This window comes from Lolium perenne, chromosome 7, assembly GCF_019359855.2.
Source record: "Lolium perenne isolate Kyuss_39 chromosome 7, Kyuss_2.0, whole genome shotgun sequence".
In the NCBI taxonomy this organism is placed as follows: Eukaryota; Viridiplantae; Streptophyta; class Magnoliopsida; order Poales; family Poaceae; genus Lolium; species Lolium perenne.
In genome coordinates this window covers 32,919,022-32,935,354 of record NC_067250.2, presented here as the reverse complement: position 1 = coordinate 32,935,354, position 16,333 = coordinate 32,919,022, and the positions used below count along the sequence as shown (strand labels likewise).

General features: G+C 49.2%; 1 protein-coding gene across 1 annotated transcript; it reads right to left on the bottom strand.

Moving 5' to 3' along the window:
* Window positions 1-13,678: 13,678 nt before the first annotated feature.
* On the bottom strand, window positions 13,679-15,605 carry LOC127313490 (cytochrome P450 709B2). Its single transcript, XM_051343985.2, has 3 exons — window positions 15,030-15,605; window positions 14,324-14,950; window positions 13,679-14,218 (listed from the first exon to the last, which is right to left on the bottom strand). The coding sequence occupies exons 1-3, from the start codon at window positions 15,531-15,533 to the stop codon at window positions 13,793-13,795; spliced, it is 1,557 nt and encodes a 518-aa protein (XP_051199945.1). The 5' UTR covers window positions 15,534-15,605; the 3' UTR covers window positions 13,679-13,792.
* Between the last annotated feature and the right edge of the window lie 728 nt (window positions 15,606-16,333).

The window sequence follows — 16,333 nt, the reverse complement described above, 5'->3', positions numbered from 1 at the left end:
CAATCAATCACATACCATGGAGGAGTGTCTATTTTTATTAATTAATTTGGGACTGGGAATCCCATTGCCAGCTCTTTTTGCAAAATTATTGGATAAGCGGATGAAGCCACTAGTCCATTGGTGAAAGTTGCCCAACAAGATTGAAAGATAAACACCACATACTTCCTCATGAGCTATAAAACATTGACACAAATCAGAGGTAATAAATTTTGAATTGTTTAAAGGTAGCACTCAAGCAATTTACTTTGGAATGGCGGAAAAATACCATGTAGTAGGTAGGTATGGTGGACACAAATGGCATAGTGGTTGGCTCAAGTATTTTGGATGCATGAGAAGTATTCCCTCTCGATACAAGGTTTAGGCTAGCAAGGCTTATTTGAAACAAACACAATGATGAACCGGTGCAGCAAAACTCACATAAAAGACATATTGAAAACATTATAAGACTCTACACCGTCTTCCTTGTTGTTCAAACTCAATACTAGAAATTATCTAGACCTTAGAGAAACCAAATATGCAAACCAAATTATAGCATGCTCTATGTATTTCTTCATTAATGGGTGCAAAGCATATGATGCAAGAGCTTAATCATGAGCACAACAATTGCCAAGTATCACATTACCCAAGACATTTATAGCAATTACTACATGTATCATTTTCCAATTCCAACCATATAACAATTTAACGAAGGAGAAACTTCGCCATGAATACTATGAGTAGAAACCAAGGACATACTTGTCCATATGCTACAGCGGAGCATGTCTCTCTCCCATAAAGTGAATGCTAGGATCCATTTTATTCAAACAAAACAAAAACAAAAACAAACCGACGCTCCAAGCAAAGCACATAAGATGTGATGGAATAAAAATATAGTTTCAGGGGAGGAACCTGATAATGTTGTCGATGAAGAAGGGGATGCCTTGGGCATCCCCAAGCTTAGACGCTTGAGTCTTCTTAGAATATGCAGGGGTGAACCACCGGGGCATCCCCAAGCTTAGAGCTTTCACTCTCCTTGATCATGTTGCATCATACTCCTCTCTTGATCCTTGAAAACTTCCTCCACACCAAACTCGAAACAACTCATTAGAGGGTTAGTGCACAATAAAAATTAACATATTCAGAGGTGACACAATCATTCTTAACACTTCTGGACATTGCATAAAGCTACTGGACATTAATGGATCAAAGAAATTCATCCAACATAGCAAAAGAGGCAATGCGAAATAAAAGGCAGAATCTGTCAAAACAGAACAGTTCGTATTGACGAATTTTAAAATGGCACCAGACTTGCTCAAATGAAAATGCCCAAATTGAATGAAAGTTGCGTACATATCTGAGGATCATGCATGTAAATTGGCTTAATTTTCTGAGCTACCTACAGGGAGGTAGACCCAGATTCGTGACAGCAAAGAAATCTGGAACTGCGCAGTAATCCAAATCTAGTACTTACTTTTCTATCAAAGATTTTACTTGGCACAACAAAACACAAAACTAAGATAAGGAGAGGTTGCTACAGTAGTAAACAACTTCCAAGACACAAAATAAAAACAAAGTACTGTAGGTAAAAACATGGGTTGTCTCCCATAAGCGCTTTTCTTTAACGCCTTTCAGCTAGGCGCAGAAAGTGTGTATCAAGTATTATCAAAGGGTGGTACTTCTACAGTGGGGTGTGGATTTTTCTCAACCAGGCATAGTATATTAGATACATAAGTTTTAGCATCTCCCTTTTCATTAGTCTTAGGCGTGCTACTCTCATCAAACAAATTTTCAGGAACAAGCCAAGCATAGTTATTTTCTAGTGCATCATTCATAGCTAAGAGTTTACATGGTATTGGTGCTTTGATCTCCCCACCATCATCAATATTATTAGTGTATCTTATTCTATCCATGTCCATCTTTTCAAGGAGACTAACAAAATTAGTATGCGAACCAAGCATATTAAATTTAGCAAAGACCTTTCTAGCTTCTCTTGCTAGACCACCAAATTCTCTAAGAAGGGTTTCTAAAACAAAATCTTTCTTTTCCCCTTCTTCCATATCACCAAGTGTGAGAAACATGTGTTGGATTATAGGATTAAGATTAACAAATTTAGTTTCCAACAGGCGAACTAAATGCGCAGCAGCAATTTCATAAGTAGGCGCAAGGTCTACCAAGTGTCTATCTTCAAAATTTTCAATGGTACTAACATGATTGAAGAATTCTTCTATATTATTTCTCCCAACTATAGACACACGTCCTACCGGTATGTCTTTTGTGGTAAAATTAAAAGGAAACATGATGAATCAAGTAAAGTAAATGCAAGTAACTAATTTTTTTGTGTTTTTGATATAGCGAACAAGATAGCAAATAAAGTAAAACTAGCAACTAATTTTTTTGTATTTTGATTTAGTGCAGCAAACAAAGTAGTAAATAAAACTAAGCAAGACAAAAAAAAAAGTAAAGAGATTGAGAAGTGGAGACTCCCCTTGCAGCGTGTCTTGATCTCCCCGGCAACGGCGCCAGAAAAAGCTGCTTGATACGCGTTCAACACGCGTCCGTTGGGAACCCCAAGAGGAAGGTGTGATGCCTACAGCGGCAAGTTTCCCTCAGTATGAAACCAAGGTTATCGAACCAGTAGGAGCCAAGAAGCACGTTGAAGGTTGATGGCGGTGGGATGTAGTGCGGCGCAACACCAGGGATTCCGGCGCCAACGTGGAACCTGCACAACACAACCAAAGTACTTTGCCCCAACGAAACAGTGAGGTTGTCAATCTCACCGGCTTGCTGTAACAAAGGATTAACCGTATTGTGTGGAAGATGATTGTTTGCAGAAAATAGTAGAACAAGTATTGCAGTAGATTGTATTTCAGTAAAGAGAATTGGACCGGGGTCCACAGTTCACTAGAGGTGTCTCTCCCATAAGATAAACAGCATGTTGGGTGAACAAATTACAGTTGGGCAATTGATAAATAAAGAGGGCATGACCATGCACATACATATCATGATGAGTATAGTGAGATTTAATTGGGCATTACGACAAAGTACATAGACCGCCATCCAACTGCATCTATGCCTAAAAAGTCCACCTTCAGGTTATCATCCGAACCCCCTCCAGTATTAAGTTGCAAAGCAACAGACAATTGCATTAAGTATGGTGCGTAATGTAATCAACAACTACATCCTTAGACATAGCATCAATGTTTTATCCCTAGTGGCAACAGCACAACACAACCTTAGAACTTTTTGTCACTGTCCCAGGTGTCAATGCAGGCATGAACCCACTATCGAGCATAAATACTCCCTCTTGGAGTTACAAGCATCTACTTGGCCAGAGCATCTACTAGTAACGGAGAGCATGCAAGATCATAAACAACACATAGATATAACTTTGATAATCAACATAACAAGTATTCTCTATTCATCGGATCCCAACAAACGCAACATATAGAATTACAGATAGATGATCTTGATCATGTTAGGCAGCTCACAAGATCCGACAATGATAGCACAATGGGGAGAAGACAACCATCTAGCTACTGCTATGGACCCATAGTCCAGGGGTAGACTACTCACACATCACACCGGAGGCGACCATGGCGGCGTAGAATCCTCCGGGAGATGAATCCCCTCTCCGGCAGGGTGCCGGAGGTGATCTCCTGGATCCCCCGAGATGGGATCGGCGGCGGCGTCTCTGGAAGGTTTTCCGTATCGTGGCTCTCGGTACTGGGGGTTTCGCGACGGAGGCTATTTGTAGGCGGAAGGGCAGGTCAAGAGGCGGCACGGGGGCCCCACACCACAGGGCCGCGCGGCCAAGGGGGCCCGCGCCGCCCTAGGGTGTGGCCCCCTCGTGGCCCCTCTTCGTCTCCTCTTCGGACTTCTGGAAGCTTCGTGGCAAAATAGGCCCCTGGGCGTTGATTTCGTCCAATTCCGAGAATATTTCGTTACTAGGATTTCTGAAACCAAAAACAGCAGAAAACAAGAATCGGCACTTCGGCATCTTGTTAATAGGTTAGTTCCAGAAAATGCACGAATATGACATAAAGTGTGCATAAAACATGTAGATAACATCAATAATGTGGCATGGAACATAAGAAATTATCGATACGTCGGAGACGTATCATCGTCCTCGTCTTTGCCCGTCACCAACTGACTGCTCAGGGCACGGATTTCAGCCAGATCGGTCTTCAGATCGGCCGTGAGACCCTTTGCTTCCTCTTGAGAGCGGGCAATAAGGGCTTCCTTGTCTTGAATAAGCTGCTTGGTCACTCTGACCTTCTCTTCAAGGTTCTCCAGTTCCTTACGCAGGGTCTCGAGCTCGGCATTATTGGTAGAAGTGTCAGTTTTGGCGTCTAAAGCAGCCTTTTTCTCGTTGAGCCGTTGACACTTGTCTGCAATATCAGCCCTCAATGGAAGCTGGGCGTGGCGAAGATTAATTCTTTGACGAGCTGACTGTACCCTTGACTTGAAGACCGACAGCGTCACAGCTGGCCAAAGCTTCACTTGCAGTGTTACAGGGAGATGGGGCTGGATATCTTCGAGGATGCCCTTGACTTCGTCGGGATTCTCAACCAGGGTCTCAACGGAGGAGGAGAGCAAAGCCTTGAGACGCTGGAGTGGACCATGGACCGTGCTAGGACTTGACTCTTCCCCTGCCTTGGAAGTAGCTGGCTCGATGGATTCAGGGTCAAACGTCAGCAAGCTTGAAAGGTCACAACCCTGACACAACAAACAAGAACAGTATTAGTATACATCAAGGAAAGGGATAGAGCCGAGGAAGTGGAGTGTACCTCTCCCAAGGTGGGAGGAACAGCCGAGGTCGTGACGATCGGCTTTTCCGAGGGCTTGGCTAGGTCAGCCACTTGATCAGCCCCGTGCGTTGAGGTTGCCAGGTCTAGCGTGGTGGATGGCATCAGTACCTCTTCAACGTCGTCACTAGAGGTCTCATTAATCTGCAAAATAAATGGTGAGTCGATCCAGGTAGCAATAGGACAGCATGAAATATGAACCAGTGGGGTAATTACATTGGAAACCTCTTGGCTTGGCGAGGAAACTTGGGGGTCTTTGCGAGCCCTTTTGACGCATCGGCGCTTCACGCGTGACCTTGTTTTGATTGGAGCCTGGGGAGCAGTAGGCTCGGGAGTCGACCTTTTCTTAGAAGCCGGTGCTAGCGAGCCCGTCTGGCCCTGTGTGGTAGACCTCTCGGAATTGCCCGAGCTCGAATCCCTCTGGCTGGACTCTGCTTCCCCGCTGGAGTTCTCTTCGGTGGAAGTCTGTATAAAGAAGTACAAGCATGTTACAAAAGACTGGGATGGCAGATAAATATGGTCAAGGCACAAGTCAACTTACGTGCAAGCTTTCTTGGGCAGGAGCTTTGCGCTTCAGGGTCTTTCTGGCAGCCACTTTCCTCACTGCCGTCCTCGCCTGAGTTGAGGCTCGGGGGGCAACTGGCCCCGAAGATGCTTTACTCCTGGGAGCCGATTTCGGTGAAATCGGCTGACTCTGCATTATGACTTTCTTCAGGGGTGGCGAGTTCTGGCAGAAGAGAACCACTGGGGCCGGAGGAAGGAATTCGAAGGGGGAGCCATCGGCTTGCGTGGGCTCTGGGCCATCTTGTTGCTGCCAAGAAATAGAGTCAGGTTACCGACAATTACCATAAGCCATTGCAAGAAATTTATAAGTAATGGTACCTGGTCTGCAGGAACGTCATACTCGGCATCAAGTTGTCTCAGCAGCGGTCCTAGAGCTCTTCTGAAGGCATGGGTCTTCCACATGGACCACCAAGTCTCGAAACCATCGGTAGAGAAGGTGAAACGGAGGTTGTGAGGGATTGGAACGGCCAGAGCATCAAAGAAGGTATAGCACCTTTGGCCAGTGAGGATGTCAGGCAGTTCAGCTCTGCTTGCCGTCAGGTGGTGCAGGAAGAAGTGTGGAGGCACCTGCCCGAGACCAAGCTGTCGGGCTACTACTACCGGTTGGTAAGACTCATAACCAGGCTTGATGATCCGGTTTGAGGTACTCATGCCAACTGGGAGAAAGCAAGGACGAATCATGATAGAGTACAAATGCCGGGTGCTAGCGTCATCGGCAAAGTTATCCAATCGGAAGGAGACTGGGTTCTCAAAGTTCTCCGATTCAGAATAAGGAAAGAACAGGGGGTTGTCCAGGCCTTGGAAGAAAATCTTGAACCACCCTGCTGCTTCCTTAGGGATCAGCCTGCTGCCTGGGAGACCATACAAAGCCTGGCCAAAGCTGGTGCATCGGATCTCCTTTCCATTAGCATCCGGGAAGGTGCAGGTGGCCAAAGGTGGAAAGTCTGGGATCTGGTTCTGAAAGTACAGTTGAGCCCATAACTGAATAAACCACCAGGGGCCTCCAGTTTTAACTGTCTTTTGAGAGAACAGTTTGACAGACATCAGTTGAAGAGATCGATAGACCTCTCCAAGAAACAGTTTGCCGAGGCCAAGTTGAGTGCCTTTGGCAAGTTCATAGGCTAGGGAAAGGTAATTCTTGGTTGGGGCGAGTGATGGGCCACAGAATATGAAGTGCTCCAACCAGAAGTTCAGGAAGGCTGTGTGTTCTCTCTCTGTCATAGGGCCTTTGGTTTTCATATAACGATTGAGGTAGGCACCCCAGCTGGTACACTCTTTTTTAGAGGAAAGGGTGAAAGGAACTTTCGGCAGCTTAAATGCAGAGGGGCTTGGGGATGCAATGTCTAGGCCTGTGATCATGGCCACATCCAGCAGAGTTGGTGTCATAGGGCCATGGCCAAACATGAAGCAGTTCAGTGCATCAGACCAGAAGTAGCCGATGGTTTTCAGAATATTTTCATTCTTTTCAAGGGGAGACAATGATAATGACAAGGCATCAGCTATCCCTATGGCTTCCCAGGTGGCATAGTGGGTTTTGGATACTCTATTGTACCATGCCACCCAACCCTCAGGAGGATTAGGCCAGGCTCGCAGGCAGTCGGCCCAGGAAGACATATCTAAGTTCTGGTTCACGAAGGGGATTCTGTTAGCCTCGCATGAAATTAAGAGAGCGGGACTCTCGGAAGAACGGGGACCGAGACACATAGAATTGGCGAGAGAAGGATGTGGCAGTAGGATGTCTGAAACCTAAAATTAATAACGAAACAGAACATTAATTCAGGTGTTCGCTATTAATCCTAACGTTGATTCGAATGGCGAGAGGCGATTAAGGATTACCTTCAGACCGGAGACCATGGCGTTGGTGTTTGATGATTCTGCCATTGGATGCGCTGTGGAGCTGGGGCGGCGCGGTCGAGATCTGAGATGCGGATGGCCGTGAGTTGGAACTGCTCGGGCGGCGATTTGGGGATCTGAGTTTGCTTTCTCAGACGGAGGTCGCAGGTTACCGTTTGGAGGGGCAACTGGGTTGGCCTTGCTCGCGTTTTATGGTAGAGGCCGATGCGATGCCATCGGCTCTTTTTTGGGGGTTTGTTTGACTTTGACTATCGGCAAAAAATTGGTTGGGAACTCTTCTTCATTAATAAAAGGGGATTCTTACAATGAAGAGCCGATTGCTCAAGAAAGGAGGAACAAAAGAAGAGCCGATTGCTCAGGAACTACTAATCCTACACTACTAATCCTCGCTGGCCTCGTCGTCGGCATTGTAGCTGCCGTCGGCGCTGCTTCCGGAGAGTTCCTCGTCGCTGCTACCCCAGCCCTCGGCCGGAGCTTCTTCCTCCTCGTCATCATCATCGTCCTCGCTGTCCGCCCAAGCGCGGAAGCGCTTCGTCAGCGGATACCCGATGGAGGAAGAGGAGTCATCCTCCTCCTCTTCTTCCTGTTCCTTCTCCTCTTCCTCTTCTTCTTCTTCCTCTGCCTTGTCGGAAGAGGTGGAGTTCGCCCAGGAGTGGAGGTCGTCCTCGCTCTCGCTCTTCAGCTCCCCTTCGATGAGGAACTGGAGGTCGTCCTCCCCATCGGTTAGGGGCAGGTCACCATCTGACCCAACGAGGGCCTCGGGTGGGCCATCTGGCACAAAGTCGAAGTCCCACTCCTGCTCACTCGGGGAAGAAGATTGGAAAGAAAGGCCTGATGAGACGGAGGAAGAGGAAGACATTGCTACAGGGAAAGAGGGTTTTTTGGTGCCGATAGCTAGAACAGAGGAGGGGGATGAAGAGGCGAATCGTTCGGCACGGTTAATTAAGGGAGAGCATAGTGGAGATTTAATGCCATTGCAGTTTCCGAGGAAGTGATGCTAAAAGCTATCAAATCTTGCAGAGAAGTTGAGAAGGCAAGGCATCATGATGAAGAATACTGCGACTGTTCTGCTCTGCCACGACATGACCCAACGAAGAAAAAGCAGAGTGATTTTGGAATTATCAATTCCAAAACCAGGGGGGCATGTGTTATCACCAGAATTTGACCGAGGCAGAGGTGGGCCGCGATCAAGATTGGGCTTGAAGAAATACACATGGAAGAATACGTGAACCGGCCTTGTACACGAAGTTTGGGCTAGTTTGCCCTTGTATCTGTAAATATAGTAGGATACGTGTCGGTTAGTTGGAGTTTGGCTCGTGCACGGTTGGGATTATTCCCACATTAGAAAGTCTACGGACTATAAATATGTATCTAGGGTTATCAAGAAAAACAACAATCACGTTCATCACAAACCAATCTTGGCGCATCGCCGACCCCTTGTTTCGAGGGTTTCTTCCGGGTAAGCATCATGCTGCCTAGATCGCATCTTGCGATCTAGGCAGTATACGTTTATTCGTCGTTCATGCGTTGCTCGTACTGAAGCCTTTTTGATGGCGAGCAACGTAGTTATCATAGATGTGTTAGGGTTAGCATCGTTCTACCGTGCTACATGCTTCCGTCCATGCAACCCTTAGACGTCTAGCCGTCCTTACACCTTTCTTAGGTGTAAGGGCGGCACCTTGCTTGATCATTGTTTAGTAGATCCGATCCGTTATGATCGCTCCTTGTTCTTCAAGGATTAGTTTAATATCTGCATAGTTAGGCCTTGCAAACGGGTTGAAGGATCCGGTAGCACGTAGGGTGTGGTTTGCTAGCCCTAGATAAGATGTTCCAGGGATCAACTTCATGTTGGTTTTTAGGCCTTATCTAGGGTTGGTTCATCGTCACCGTGCGTGGCTGCTAGGCTCAATCACGAGTAGGATGTTCCGATTATGCGGTGAAAACCCTAGATCGTTGTAGATCGTTTTAGCTTTATGTTGATCAAGCAGGACCACCATGCTATCGTAAACCCTTTACGAGTCATGGGTGGATCGGCTCCTTGAGCCGATTCACAGGACAACCTGAGAGCCGATCGAGGCTCGTATTTAATGTTTACGTGTATGCCATGCAGGAAACTAAGCGAAGCAAATCCATTACCTTCCTGATCAGGTATAGATCAGGTGGCACGCCCTTGCACCAGCATCGGGACGTGTGTACTAGGAGCTTTGTGGGCCGTCGCTCGGAGGGACCAGGGCCAGCCGCAGCCCTAAGGTTGTTCCCGGCTCTTCGTGTTGCCAGCCGTAGCTCGCCGGTGGGTTTCGGACGCCAACACATGGAAGAAATACACATGGAAGAATACGTGAACCTTCATCATGATGTGTATTCGTGTTGCCAGCCGTAGCTCGCCGGTGGGTTCCGTCTAAGGGTTGCATGGACGGAAGCATGTAGCACGGTAGAACGATGCTAACCCTAACACATCTATGATAACTACGTTGCTCGCCATCAAAAAGGCTTCAGTACGAGCAACGCATGAACGACGAATAAACGTATACTGCCTAGATCGCAAGATGCGATCTAGGCAGCATGATGCTTACCCGGAAGAAACCCTCGAAACAAGGGGTCGGCGATGCGCCAAGATTGGTTTGTGATGAACGTGATTGTTGTTGGAATGGCCGAAATCCTTTCTTGAGAGGGAGCCGATGCTCAATGATGCTACTGTCTAACCCAGGCATCTCTGTGTAATCCCATGCAAAGCAATCTGGGTACTCTTTTAATAGAGTTATCATCTGGCTCCTGAGATGTGGGTCTAACTTCTTGCTGATGAAGGTTGGTCGTGGCCTATCCCCAGGACCAATGTCGACTTCTTCTAGCTCATCAGCCGATGTAAACCCATACCCTACCTTTCCGTCACCTGTTAGATCGACGCTGAACACATGCAAAACGTATGGCAAGGATAATATGGGCCGATTGATGGAATCGGCCCCCATCTTGATTGCATTGCTCAAAAGAGGTTTACATCTTGTTCGTGCTTCACTACGACTACGTGACATGCTTGAGACACGATCCTTACTTTTTATTTTTTGGGGCCGATCACGTGGAACAGCTTCCTCTTTATCCTTGCTACGAGAGCGGCTGCTCTCGCCTTTGTCCTTACCAGAGTGGTGCCCAGGCTCGACCATGTTGATGCTTAACGAGAAACCTGGCTGGCGCCCGGCGGGGAAGGGGTGTGTGTCGACTTTCATGGCGTACTGGTTGAAAATTAGACGTCCTTGTTCTATCGCCATTTGGATCTGCTGACGCCACACCCTGCAGTCGTTGGTGGTATGGGAGAACGAATTATGCCATTTGCTATATGGCTTTCCGTTCAGCTCCTGTACCGTGGGGATTTTTAGGCCTTCAGGTAACTTCTGCTGCTTCTCCTTAAGTAAGAGGTCAAAAATTTGCTCAGTTTTAGTTACGTCAAAATCAAACCCTCTGGGCGGACCTGGTGGCTTAACCCATTTGCAGGATACGGGGGTTGCCCCCCGAGTCCATTCAGCCACTGCTACCTCTTGATCTCCCGCAGACCCTTCATCTTCTTCTGTCTCAACCAGGACTACTGCACGCTTGAATTTGTCCTGGTACAGCTCTGGGTGGCGCTGCTCATATAATGACAGTTTCTGAACCATGTGCGCCAGTGAAGGGTAGTCTGCTTGGGAAGCCATATCCTTGATCGGTGATGCGAGACCCACCACCGCCAACTCGACTTCTTCCTTTTCGGTCAAACGAGCCGAATAACATCGGTTCCTCACGGTCCTGAAGCGCTGGATGTACTCTGACACTGTTTCTCCGCGCTTCTGACGTACTTGTGCTAGATCGGCAATGCCAGCCTCGGAAGCTTCTGAGTGATACTGCATGTGGAATTGCTCTTCCAACTGCTTCCAAGTCCGGATCGAATCTGGTGGCAGCGATGTGTACCACCCAAAAGCCGATCCTGTGAGGGACTGTGCAAAGAACCTCATGCGTAGTGCATCTGCAGCTGAGATCGTGCCCAGCTGTGCCAAATATCGGCTTATATGCTCGATAGAGCTGGAGCCATCCGACCCACTAAACTTGGAGAATTCAGGGAGCCGATACTTGGGTGGTAGTGGGATCAAATCGTAGTCGTTGGGATACGGCTTGGAATAGCCTATTGCCCTCCTTTTCGGCACCATGCCGAATTGGTCTCTCAAGATCGTGCTGATCTGATCCGCGGTGCTAGCTGCAGGAGTGGAGCTCTGAAGATTCGCTGGCGTGGCGTATTTAGCTAGCCACGCTTGCTTCTCAAGATCTGAGCTAGCTACAGGAGTTGAGCTCTGGACGTTCGTCGGAGTGGCGTACTTAGCTAGCCACGTTTGCTTCTCAAGATCTGATCCAGAAGCTCCTCCCGTTGTTCCGGAAGTCCCTGCTGTTGCAGTCTGGTTCGTGAGTGCCCAGTTACTGCTGTCCGGCACGTATGTGCACGTGTATCCGTGAGGGATCTCCTTAGGCGCCTCATACAAGAACTGGTAGTCGCTAGGATCGCCACCGATCTTGTAGACGACGAATGCCGGTGTACTCGGCACCTCTGGTGCTGCCAGCGCGAACGGCAACGGTGGTCGGCTCTGGAGTGGTAGCTCTCCTTGGTGAGTCCCTAGAGCAGGTCCTGACGGAGAGTACTGATGCCTCAAGATTTCATGGAGCACCCGAAGGGCGACACGCTCCAAAGTGTTCACCAGGCTCTCAGAATGGCGGTGTAGCGAATGAGCTACCATGAAATTGATCTCCTGACGCAAGGACCTGGTGCGTTCTTCTGAAGGGGTGGACAGGTCAATTCCGTCGAGCGCGCCTTCAGGTGTGAACCCTCTCCACCTGATGCCATGCGAGCGAGTCCTGTGGAAAGAGCCGATGAGGTCGGCTTCGAGGATAGCTTTGACGTCGTCATACTTCTTCTTGCGCTCCTCGGGCAGATCCTCGTACGTGACTGGAGTACCTTCCGCCATCTCAGATGTAGATGGCGATGCAGTTGATGTCGAAGACTGTCCCACCGGGCGTGCCAGAATGTGTTGGCGTCCGAAACCCACCGGCGAGCTACGGCTGGCAACACGAAGAGCCGGGAATAACCTTAGGGCTACGGCTGGCCCTGGTCCCTCCGAGCGACGGCCCGCAAAGCTCCTAGTACACACGTCCCGATGCTGGTGCAAGGGCGTGCCACCTGATCTATACCTGATCAGGAAGGTGATGGATTTGCTTCGCTTAGTTTCCTGCATGGCTTACACGTAAACATTAAATATGAGCCTCGATCGGCTCTCAGGTTGTCCTGTGAATCGGCTCAAGGAGCCGATCCACCCATGACTCGTAAAGGGTTTACGATAGCATGGTGGTCCTGCTTGATCAACATAAAGCTAAAACGATCTACAACGATCTAGGGTTTTCACCGCATAATCGGAACATCCTACTCGTGATTGAGCCTAGCAGCCACGCACGGTGACGATGAACCAACCCTAGATAAGGCCTAAAAACCAACATGAAGTTGATCCCCGGAACATCTTATCTAGGGCTAGCAAACCACACCCTACGTGCTACCGGATCCTTCAACCCGTTTGCAAGGCCTAACTATGCAGATATTAAACTAATCCTTAAAGAACCAGGAGCGATCATAACGGATCAGATCTACTAAACAATGATCAAGCAAGGTGCCGCTCTTACACCTAAGAAAGGGCGGACGTCTAAGGGTTGCATGGACGGAAGCATGTAGCACGGTAGAACGATGCTAACCCTAACACATCTATGATAACTACGTTGCTCGCCATCAAAAATGCTTCAGTACGAGCAACGCATGAACGACGAATAAACGTATACTGCCTAGATCGCAAGATGCGATCTAGGCAGCATGATGCTTACCCGGAAGAAACCCTCGAAACAAGGGGTCGGCGATGCGCCAAGATTGGTTTGTGATGAACGTGATTGTTGTTTTTCTTGATAACCCTAGATACATATTTATAGTCCGTAGACTTTCTAACGTGGGAATAATCCCAACCGTGCACGAGCCAAACTCCAACTAACCGACCCGTATCCTACTATATTTACATATACAAGGGCAAACTAGCCCAAACTTCGTGTACAAGGCCGGTTCACGTATTCTTCCATGTGTATTTCTTCAAGCCCAATCTTGATCGCGGCCCACCTCTGACTTGGTCAAATTCTGGTGATAACAACTTGTTAGCGCTAGATGGGTGGTTTTCTAAAACCCTAACGTAGAGTGGTGGTTTTTTAAAACACTAGCTTGTAATGTGGTGGTTTTTTGTAATTTTCTCAGACCTGCTTGAAGCATAACCAAAAAATTCTGTAATTGGCTAATAAACCTTTGAAGTCTGTTATCCTGGCTAATAAACCTTTGTGATTAGTTTACCAGAGTGAGCATGAACCTTGACCATTAATTTAACTAGAGTGCGGATACACCTCCATGATTTTTTGTATTAAAACACCTCACAATATTAAGCTCGGAAATGCAACAGGTAAAAATACTAGAAGCTCACCAGCGAGCAGATCACTCATGAATTTTGTTGTACTAGCTAGCAGTAGTAGATCAGAAACACACTTGTTCTATTTTTCTATAAGAGCTTGAGCAGGACGGGGAGCCCGCACTTGGGCTGGAGCGTCAGGAAGTCGGCCGGTGCGTGCACGTACTCCGGCGCGACCTCGAACTCGAACCGCCGGAGGATCGTGGCGAGTGTCGCCTTGGCCTCTAGCATCGCGAAGTCTTGCCCGATGCACGCCCGCGGGCCGACGGAGAAGGCAAGCATCGCGCTCGGGTGCTTGGCCGCCCTGCCCACGCCATCCCGGAACCGATCTGGGTTGAACTCGCCGGCGTCGGCGCCCCACACCTCCTCGTCGCGGTGCATGATCGCTATCGGTATCATCGTCGACGTGCCCTTGGGGATCTTCATGCCGCCGAGCTCCATGTCCGTTGTCGTTGTCCGCGTCAGCATGGTCACGGCGCCGTACAACCTCAGTGTCTCGTACAGGACCATCGTCGTCTGCCACCATCACCATTCACAATCACAAGTGAGTCTCGTCGCCGGAGCACTGCCGTCGAAATTAGAACATAACCGAACTATAGGTAGGTAGGTGTAGGGGCTTACGAGCTTGAGCTTGTTCAGGGCGTCGCCTTGCAATGGTGCTCCCACGCCACCGCACTCCCGGAGCACCTCCTCCCTCAGCTTCCGCTGCCACTCGGGGTGCGTCCCGAGGAGGAAGATGGCCCAGGTGAGGAGGTGCGACGTGGTGTCGTGCCCGGCGAAGAAGAAGGTCTTGCACTCCGCAACGATGTCATCCATGGTCATGATGGCTCTCTGTCCCTCTTTGCCGGCGTTGGCCTCAAGCATCAGGCCGAGCAGGTCGTTGCCATAGCCCTTGGCATCTTTGGCCGCGGCCTGCCGTTCGTCGATGATCGCCATGAGCGTGCTGCGTACCTTCCTGTTCAGCTGCCACCGCCGCACGTTGGTGTTGGTCGGGACGTACTCGAGGCCCGGGACGTGGACCTTGTTGATGGTGGAGAAGGCGATGTACTGAAGCTCCCGCTGCGCCTCGAACACCTCTCTCCCCTCCTTGTAGCTGCTCCCGAACGCCGTGTGCGAGATCACGTTGGCGGTCAGCTCCACAAACTGTTGGCCGACCTCCACCTGCGCCACTCCGCCCGCCACCATGGCGCGCGCCTCCCACTCCCGGATCACCTTCGCCGCACACTCCTCCATTGTCTTGCTCATCATCTTAACGCACGGGCATCCACACAGACATATTATTAGTTCAGAATCGTGCAACGCAGAGTGTCAGCCGGCCGGAGCGCACCTTGAGCTTGTCCATGGTGAAGGCCGGGTGCACGACACGGCGGTGGCGCGCCCACTCGTCGCCCTCGGTGAAGACGAGCCCTTTGCCTAGCAAGGCCATGATGTTGGGCCCCGGGTCCGTCTTGCTGTGGAGCCCGGTCTTGTTGGACAGAATCTGCTTCGCCATGTCGTAGTCGGCAACGCAGAGCGCCGGCCTGTACCCAACCCACGACAGGAACACCTTGCCGTGCGCGGCCATCCACGCCTGGTACTGCGGCAGCACCCGCCGGATGATGTCGTGGGAGCGGAGGTCCAGCACATCGTCGGCGGTCGCCACGCGCATCGCCTTGGACTCCTCGTTGTTGCCGACGAAGAACCGGTACGCCGGCCCGCGGATACCCTGCCGGCGGAACGCCTTCGCGACGGCGTAGGGACGCCACACCAGGTGTTGCATCGCCACTGTCCACACCCAAGTGACCAGCATCACGGCGAGAGCGACCAGGGCCAACACTGCAGAAGACGCCATGGCCACCACAGCGATGACCGGCTGGCGTGCAGCTGCTGCGAGATTAATCAGATTCAGAGCTGCAGTTCAGGATGCGCGCTTGAGTTTTCTAGTGAGTGTATCCACGCGCACACGTACGTATATATACATGTACGATGTTGATCAAGAACCAGCTAGTCTCTTGGGTCTTCCATTCGTAGGTTTCTGGACCGGCCGGCGACCTCTCGGAGGCACCGAACAATGGTTGTCGCCGATGAATACAACCGGCTTCTATGTGCAAGGCGACATGTTTGTCTGTTTACGACCAGGGCCCAGGGGAACCTTCTTAGAATGTTGTTATTTTTGCTGACGTACTGGTGCTGCTTGCAAGGGCCTTCTCAGGGGTTGGGTGATATCACTAGTGATGTATTCATGTCTACAATCTGGTTATGGTTACCCGTAAACCGTACCGCAAGCCACAATCTGTACCGATTGATCTGGGCCGTTCTTTCTTATTAGAAGGTGCGGCTAAAATCAACTACAAGGTGCCGCATTTTAGCTTTGACGTTAGAGCATCTCTGGTGCTTTGCCCTAAAACCTTACCCCTTATACCCCTCACTAAATTTAACTCCAAAATTTGAGGAGTCTCGTAGGGTTGCACATAATTCGCCCACTAACCTCCAAAGGTTTTTTCATTTGGTATTTTTAACAGTCTCCAAGACAATGGTACCGAAGGTTTGATTCATTTATACTTACACATGATTTTATGACTTTAAGAGATCTCAGTATGATAGATGCGTTTACATCAAATTTGTTAATATGCTATTATATGTTGATTACTG

Excerpts from the sequence above, each read along its gene's own strand:
- LOC127313490 (XM_051343985.2), bottom strand. The coding sequence starts at position 15,533 with ATGGCGTCTTCTGCAGTGTTGGCCCTGGTCGCTCTCGCCGTGATGCTG. Across the intron at positions 14,951-15,029 it reads TCACCATGGACAAGCTCAAG|ATGATGAGCAAGACAATGGA; the intron begins GTGCGCTCCGGC and ends CCGTGCGTTAAG. Across the intron at positions 14,219-14,323 it reads CCCTGAACAAGCTCAAGCTC|ACGACGATGGTCCTGTACGA; the intron begins GTAAGCCCCTAC and ends TGATGGTGGCAG.